This window comes from Prorops nasuta, unplaced genomic scaffold (genome assembly GCF_024137725.1).
Source record: "Prorops nasuta isolate Cenicafe-Biocafe unplaced genomic scaffold, Cenicafe_Pnas_1.2 PNAS00212, whole genome shotgun sequence".
NCBI lineage: Eukaryota > Metazoa > Arthropoda > Insecta > Hymenoptera > Bethylidae > Prorops > Prorops nasuta.
The window spans coordinates 50,371-57,183 of record NW_027117008.1 but is presented as its reverse complement, the minus strand read 5'-3'; the positions used below and the strand labels follow the sequence as shown (position 1 = coordinate 57,183).

The window sequence follows — 6,813 nt, the reverse complement described above, 5'->3', positions numbered from 1 at the left end:
TAACTTTACAATCCGTCAACAAATGACGACGCTGCATGCGAAATAGTTTTCGCCCTGTAATGTCGGTATATGGATTCCCGTTAATTATACTATAGTTTTCTTTCCCGGGTTGAATTATATTATTTAATTCATTACTACACTATCTGATGCCTGAGCTACATATGATTTAATTTCCCATTGTGTATATACGAGATAAGCGAGGATGAGTTATACATAGGCGCGCGTATTAGTACTACATAGTAAGAGCGCTGGTGTCTTTTTAAAGCAGTTCCTAAATGCATCGAAACATTAGAAACAGCCATACCTGGCATTGGTTGTATCCCGCAAGGACAGAAACTGTAGCGTAGGATCCCGCAGTGAACAGAAACTATAGCGTAGGATCCCGCAGGGAACAGAAACTGTAGCGTAGTATCCTAAGGATACTACGCTATAGGAAAATTATACTACGGTAGTATAATTATACTACACTTGGCAACGCTGATTGAGGGCATTCCAGAATTCAGATAGTTTTCAGTCCAGTTCAGTCAGAGTCCTATATACATACATATGTATGCATATGTATATGATAATAAAGTATGTATGTTGGTATGTGTGTACATACGATCTACTAAAACAGCAGGTTCTTTTTACAATAAAACAAAAATTCAAGTATTAATCGCTTTAAACGCTTTAAACTGTAAAAAAGATGTGAAATTTTAGTGGATAAATGACTTTTAAATTAAAATTTTTTCATATATTGCAAAATCTATATTATTGTTAAGAACAAAATATTTTCTTATTTTTTAAGAGTGCAGGTTAAAAAAATTAGAAGATTCGCTGGTTATGGCCAAACAATGTGTCAGAGAAATTGTTTGTAGCAAATAGTTTGAGAGAGTACAGTATTGTTACTTTATGCCTTGTGGAAGAGTTTGGTAGTGCAACAATATATTACACTGTAATTCAAAGAGTTAATGAGTTGTGAGTGTAGATTATTACTTATATCGTTCCAATGTTCATCTATTATCTGATCTAGATTCATAGTATGTATGATGCTCTTATCTTATTTCTTATCTTAAATCCAATAAGAAATCATGATAAACAGTATAGCCTGCTATTATTGTCAGAAAATTATATGTTGTTATCCTTTTTTTCTTAGATAATGCAAAAATTGTTCATAGTGGTTAAATGAAACAAAAAAGCATTTTTGCACATTTGCAACTTGCTAGTAGAACAGTGATCAAATGAGATAAACAATGGACAATTTTCCAACTCAGAGGTACAATGCAAAAATCGAGAACTATGATTCTTGTTTGATAGACACTGGTAGTCAGCAAAGAGAGATGGTTCATACAGTGGATACACAGACACCTACTGAAACTGTGCAAATTGAAGATCAGGAAAATCATGAATGTACATCAGTGCACCAGCAAATACAACAACCACCATCAGAGCAACCCAATCAAATGATGCAGATTCAATCTAGCAATCAACAAAACATGACTTTAACTCCAGTACGATTACCTGCAATTCTTGATGGAGAATTTTTTACTGTCATGAGAGTTGAAGATACAAATGTTACTGTTAGATGTCTACAGTGCCAAAAGCTACTCAATGGAAATTTGAAGTCTACAGGAAATTTTCTTAGTCATATAAAAGTAAATTTCTTATGAAAGAAAAAAGCTTCAAACTAATTATGGAGTATCTGATGTTTTTATTTTATATTTTGTAGAGAGTACACCCATTTTTGATTGATAAAATAAAATGTAAATCAAACCAAAGGAAGCCTGCTATGGTGTACATTGACTTATCTGCAGATAAATGCCCTGAAATTGTTAGAACAAAAAGGGGGTACAGAAAATGTTATAAATCTGTAAGTATATACTTCTTTTTATTTAAAAAGCAAAAAAGAAAATTTTAAGTTTCTTTTAAAAATAAAAGGATGCTATATTTTATAGGAAACATGTCAGGTTGGGAATGAGGAGTCTTATGATCCTCCAACAGAATGGAATGGCTCTCCTGTGATTCGCAGGCGCAAATCAGAAGAGCGAGAATCCAGTGATATGTTGAAATTGACGCACAATAATTCCTTTGTCATAGAAGACGAATTTGATGCGATTGGAAAGAATGTAGCAGCTAAACTAAGGAATATGAGATTGGATCAAAGGATAATAGCAGAAAAATTATTAAATGATATTTTATTTGAAGCACAGTTAGGTAATCTTCACAGAGACTCCAATATACATGTATAAGATGAGATTGGAAAATTTTTTATAAGATGATATTTTACATAAGACATACTTTTAACAATTATTGCATAGCTAGGAGACCAAATTCTCTTAATATTATTATGGAGCGTTTTTTATAAAACAAAGAAACTATTCTCCTTTGAACTCCAAGAATTCTAAAGACATTTTCTAATCCCGTGAAAATTAAAAATGAACTCATTTTTTGTCTTATAAAATAATTCCTAAAGGATTCTTCTTGCTAACTGGGTGGTGATATCATTAAAAAGTTGTAGGACACTTCATATTACAACATAAAGATTTTGTGTACATAATATATATATATATATATATATATATATATATAATAATACTGTAAATATTACTGTAGCATGAAGTTTATTATAAGGACAAGTCGCTGCCAAATTTCATAATTAAATGTAAATAAATTTTTAAATAACTTCATTATTAATACAATTGTCTTAATTGTATGGTAAATGTCGACAAATGAATGTTTATAAGACTACCTCAGTAAGTGTAAAATTAAATAGCTTTACTACTCTAGATCAGTATGTGAAGGATAGTTTGAAGTGACATTTAGTTTATGTACATAAAGAATAAAACAATGGAATGTAATCTATACATTTAAATTACTTTGATGATTTTAGGATACCGTTATTCAGTCCAGAATAATTCTATGTGTCTTTGGCTTAAAGAGCGTTTGATAAACTGCCATAGAAAAAATACCAACTATCATACTGATGAAAATTGTATAGCATGTAAAACTGTACCAAAATCCTGAATAATTAAAGAAAATATACCATCCTAAAGTAAGAAATACGTTCTCCAATATAACACAAGTATAAAAGAGCACTAACCATCTATTAGCATAAGCAAATTTTATTCTGTATTCTATTATGCAAAAAATGTAAATCAATCCTAGCCAAAGATTGAAAAAGAAAGTGATTACATCATTATACTTAGTGTAATAGAATAAAAATACTAATACAAAAATATAGTGTACACTAAGTACACTTAGCAAATATATAGGATAAAATTCGAAAGCTGCTGTAATTGCAAGTACTCTTGCAAAGATAAAGAAAAACCACCACAAGAAAGAGACAAACTTGCCAACTGGATCATCTTGCTCTAGTCCCTTAGCAGTAGGTTTCCTTCTTGGCAGCTTTAAATCTTGCTTGTCTTTTAATAGAGTTTGATCAGATTCAATTATTGATATGGATTGTCCAGGTAGATTTAAAGTTTCCTGACCACCAGAGCTAAATGCAATAGAATCTGGTCTTGGGGGAGCTGGGGTATCAGGTATTTGTAAAAGTGCCACTGTCGTTATTCCACGTAGAGGAGCTGGTGGTGGAATCATACGTGCATTTTTTGGCGGCAGTGGTGGAGTTACAGATATCTGTCTATCTAAGGCTATACGGTCAGTTTGCACATCCTGATTATCAAGATTTGACATTGGGTCTATTTGATTGTGATCTGTAGAACTAGTTGTATTTGTAATGGCAGTATTTCTGTCAGCCGAACTAAAAGATTGTAAAGGAGTTCCCTCTCCAATATTTCTTAATTCCTATAAAATATTTAATTAATGATACTTATTTATAATGTTAGTAGTAAATATGTTTACCTCTACACAATACTTTTTCAACCACATTGCCCATGGTAGCTTTCTACCATTAATTCTCTGGCTTTCAAATCTTTGAAATGAAGTTGTTTGGATAGCCAATACTACGATTGACATAAGAATAGACAGTCCCTGCACTACCACTAAAAATAAAATTATTAACAGTGTCTTTAAATATTAAATTGGAGAAACAACGAGAATTGATCATTTTCATACTTGTTTGAGGAGTGCGGATAACTGAATTTGTTCTAAAAAGCAAATGGGTCTGGAAAACTGCTTGCGGGGCTGCTTGAAACCAAGCTTGTAAAAATAAATATAATTCTATAGCTGCTGGAGCTGCTGCCATATTTAGTGTGTTTTTTCTTTCTTTACCAGATAATGAAAATGCATCAATGATCAGTACCAGGAGTGCAGCATATCTAAAATTATATGAAAATATCTGAGTAGCAAATAGTTTCTTAATTAAATTGAATTATGTTATACCTATATAAAACAAAAAATGGGAAGAAAACAAGTTGGCATAGCTGACATAAAAACCATAATGGAATGCTTTTTGTTGCTTTATCATCATCAGACATCCACCAATCTGGCCGTGATACAGTCAGTACAAAATAGATAATTGCTGGAGCATACATGAAACCTATTGTACAGCATCCCCAAATAGGATTGTTTTCTCTTGTATGCTGAATAGCTGTAACTAAATCTGCAGAAAAGTGTATCAAGTATACAAAACAATTAATTAATGTAGGTAATAGGAAGACCAAGAATATTTGTTCAGTGGGCTTTAAACAAATATTTAAAAACCGTGTGCTTTTTCTCCTACACATCTGATCCAAATCATTTGCCATATCTTTAATGGTTTATAATCATCTCTACTTTGTTTATATAGTACTTGTCGAAATTACAGTTTAGTCCTTAAAAACATGTTTGGAATTCTGCAAGGAGAATAAAAACCATTATCAATGCTTATATACTTGATTTTTTTTATAAAGAAACTAATTCTCTTTTACCTTTAGTTAATATTTATGTTATATGTATTTTTCTTAAATCATTTATCAGTTGAAATAATATATTTAAATATTGAGTTGAGGAACTCCCTGATGTCGATGAAATCACTCCAGTCTTTTTAATTTTCCCATATGGATAAAGTCTTTTTGCAACACTGAGAGAACAAAAACAAAACAAATATATTTGTTTATGGAAATAAGATACGAGTGTCGCGTGATTTTCTTAATAACAATAAAAATGTAATTGTACTATAGAAAAAGAGTTTCTAAAGGCCCAAAGTGATAAGGATGGGTATTTCAGATTTGATGTAACATAAACAGATTAGTCAGCGTGTGAAACTAGCAGATAAATTGATAACGCTACGCTCTATTTAATCTCGATAAGCCGGCCGAAGAAATACAACCTTAAATTAAGGTGACAAATAACGAAACTAAGGTTATGTTCACAAAAAAAATTTCGAAATCTTTTATTAAATTACAATTTTGCATTTTTAGTGACATAAAATTGAATAAAATTACATGCTATATAAGCTAAAAATTACTTTTGCCCGGTTTTAGAATAAAAGTATCCTCCAGGTAGGGACTCCAGGCTGCTCCAGGCAGTCGTTCTCGCGTCTGTTGTTCATATGCTTTTCTTGCTTCTTTTTTTGCTACCCTTTATTATTAACATAAAATCATAATAAATGCATGAATAAAGTATCAGACGAAAAAAATTTTATCTTAAAATTTTTTTTAACATTTTATACATACATATACATATATATATATATATATATATAACTTATAATTATAAAATATATACATTTTTTAACTATCTGCAGGTTGCAATTTAGACAAGAAGTCACTGTAATCTTCTATCTCATTTTCGTCTTCAGGTGTATTTGTTATATCATCATATTTGGATCCAACTGTCCATAAAGTTTCCAAATCATAATAATCTCTTGCTTTTTTCGAAAAAACGTGTAAAACAATATTTCCTGAAATGGAATATGTATATTAAAGTCAAAATGATGGTTAGATATAAATTATTGTTAAATATAAGACCTAGATCAATAGCTATCCAATTGTTGTCTTTTTTCCCTTCAATGTGAGGTAGTTTATCAGTTTTGTTCATTTTAAGTTTGAATATTTTTCTAACCAATACAGCAAGATTATGCATATGTTTTATGGATCTTCCCGTCACTATAACAACATAATCGACATAAGAAAATTCTTCTGGAACTGAAGCTACAAAGATTTCTTTAGCTTTGTCTCTCTTCAGCACACTGAGTAAATCTTCAATGTCAAATACACCCCTTTCTCCTCCTACAACAAATAAAATTATGAAAAATGATTCAATAATAAAATAGTTAATGTTACTATAAAAAGAAAACAAAACTTGTATAAATGAAGAATTGAACTTACTATCTAAATTTAAATCATTGTAAGTTTCATGTTTCTGAACAGTTTCTTGAACCATTCCAAGTTTTAATCTCTCCTGTTCCTCATGAATGTCGAAAATGATTGAAGAGTCTTCATCATGAAAAATATCATATTTGCTTTGCAATACAATACTTAGACTATCTTCCTCACATTTACTGAGCTCCTCTTTCGAATGAGAGCCTTCCTGATCTGATGATAACTTTCTAGATTGCAACAAACGAGAATATGTGCAAAAATTTTGTTTATACTTGCAAGAATATTTCTGCAACAACTTTGTTGTGTTAAAAATGGTCTTTAGCGAGCGATATCTCATTTTGTATTTAATAGTTTTGAGGTTATATCTGGGTCTGGTTATGTTTCTCTCTGTTTTACCGTTAAATCAAGAAATTGATTTGATAAAAATATTGCTGGTAATCTTGGTAATCAACTTCTGATTTGTGGCGAAGCGCAGCTCTGTGATATTAGCTGAACTCTGAAGCCTGAGGAGGCCGTGTTCCAGAATTCACTGCCAGTACTGCGGATATCGTTATATCTTTGTCAAGAA

The 6,813-nt window shown here is 31.1% G+C and overlaps 3 protein-coding genes and 1 long non-coding RNA gene across 6 annotated transcripts; 2 read left to right on the top strand and 2 right to left on the bottom strand.

Annotated features, from left to right (window-relative positions):
* The first annotated feature begins 507 nt into the window (after positions 1–507).
* LOC136785254 (uncharacterized) lies at positions 508–2,837 on the top strand. Of its 2 annotated transcripts, none has more exons than XM_066746290.1 (4): positions 508–957; positions 1,297–1,634; positions 1,709–1,849; positions 1,935–2,837. In XM_066746290.1, the coding sequence occupies exons 1-4, from the start codon at positions 951–953 to the stop codon at positions 2,226–2,228; spliced, it is 780 nt and encodes a 259-aa protein (XP_066602387.1). In that variant the 5' UTR covers positions 508–950; the 3' UTR covers positions 2,229–2,837. The 2 variants fall into 2 exon arrangements, with proteins under 2 accessions (XP_066602387.1, XP_066602386.1); XM_066746289.1 differs by having other exon boundaries at positions 509–1,019; positions 1,136–1,634.
* Positions 2,158–5,232, bottom strand: LOC136785252 (uncharacterized). Of its 2 annotated transcripts, none has more exons than XM_066746284.1 (6): positions 5,098–5,232; positions 4,851–5,002; positions 4,324–4,775; positions 4,057–4,259; positions 3,844–3,983; positions 2,158–3,786 (listed from the first exon to the last, which is right to left on the bottom strand). In XM_066746284.1, the coding sequence occupies exons 3-6, from the start codon at positions 4,686–4,688 to the stop codon at positions 2,881–2,883; spliced, it is 1,614 nt and encodes a 537-aa protein (XP_066602381.1). In that variant the 5' UTR covers positions 4,689–4,775; positions 4,851–5,002; positions 5,098–5,232; the 3' UTR covers positions 2,158–2,880. The 2 variants fall into 2 exon arrangements, with proteins under 2 accessions (XP_066602381.1, XP_066602382.1); XM_066746285.1 differs by lacking the exon at positions 5,098–5,232 and having other exon boundaries at positions 4,057–4,140; positions 4,213–4,259; positions 4,851–4,991.
* Positions 5,131–5,807, top strand: LOC136785256 (uncharacterized). Its single transcript, XR_010824595.1, has 3 exons — positions 5,131–5,262; positions 5,343–5,423; positions 5,669–5,807. It is a non-coding gene; the product is annotated as an uncharacterized lncRNA (long non-coding RNA).
* On the bottom strand, positions 5,295–6,725 carry LOC136785255 (mitochondrial assembly of ribosomal large subunit protein 1-like). The gene is made up of 4 exons (XM_066746292.1): positions 6,252–6,725; positions 5,892–6,152; positions 5,650–5,824; positions 5,295–5,502 (listed from the first exon to the last, which is right to left on the bottom strand). The coding sequence occupies exons 1-3, from the start codon at positions 6,580–6,582 to the stop codon at positions 5,655–5,657; spliced, it is 762 nt and encodes a 253-aa protein (XP_066602389.1). The 5' UTR covers positions 6,583–6,725; the 3' UTR covers positions 5,295–5,502; positions 5,650–5,654.
* Positions 6,726–6,813: the final 88 nt, after the last annotated feature.

Excerpts from the sequence above, each read along its gene's own strand:
- LOC136785255 (XM_066746292.1), bottom strand. The coding sequence starts at position 6,582 with ATGAGATATCGCTCGCTAAAGACCATTTTTAACACAACAAAGTTGTTG. Across the intron at positions 6,153-6,251 it reads CAATGATTTAAATTTAGATA|GAGGAGAAAGGGGTGTATTT; the intron begins GTAAGTTCAATT and ends TATTTGTTGTAG. Across the intron at positions 5,825-5,891 it reads TTGGATAGCTATTGATCTAG|GAAATATTGTTTTACACGTT; the intron begins GTCTTATATTTA and ends ATTCCATTTCAG.
- LOC136785254 (XM_066746289.1), top strand. The coding sequence starts at position 1,233 with ATGGACAATTTTCCAACTCAGAGGTACAATGCAAAAATCGAGAACTAT. Across the intron at positions 1,635-1,708 it reads ATTTTCTTAGTCATATAAAA|AGAGTACACCCATTTTTGAT; the intron begins GTAAATTTCTTA and ends TATATTTTGTAG. Across the intron at positions 1,850-1,934 it reads ACAGAAAATGTTATAAATCT|GAAACATGTCAGGTTGGGAA; the intron begins GTAAGTATATAC and ends TATATTTTATAG.
- LOC136785252 (XM_066746284.1), bottom strand. The coding sequence starts at position 4,688 with ATGGCAAATGATTTGGATCAGATGTGTAGGAGAAAAAGCACACGGTTT. Across the intron at positions 4,260-4,323 it reads CCATTTTTTGTTTTATATAG|ATATGCTGCACTCCTGGTAC; the intron begins GTATAACATAAT and ends ATATAATTTTAG. Across the intron at positions 3,984-4,056 it reads TATCCGCACTCCTCAAACAA|TGGTAGTGCAGGGACTGTCT; the intron begins GTATGAAAATGA and ends TTTTATTTTTAG.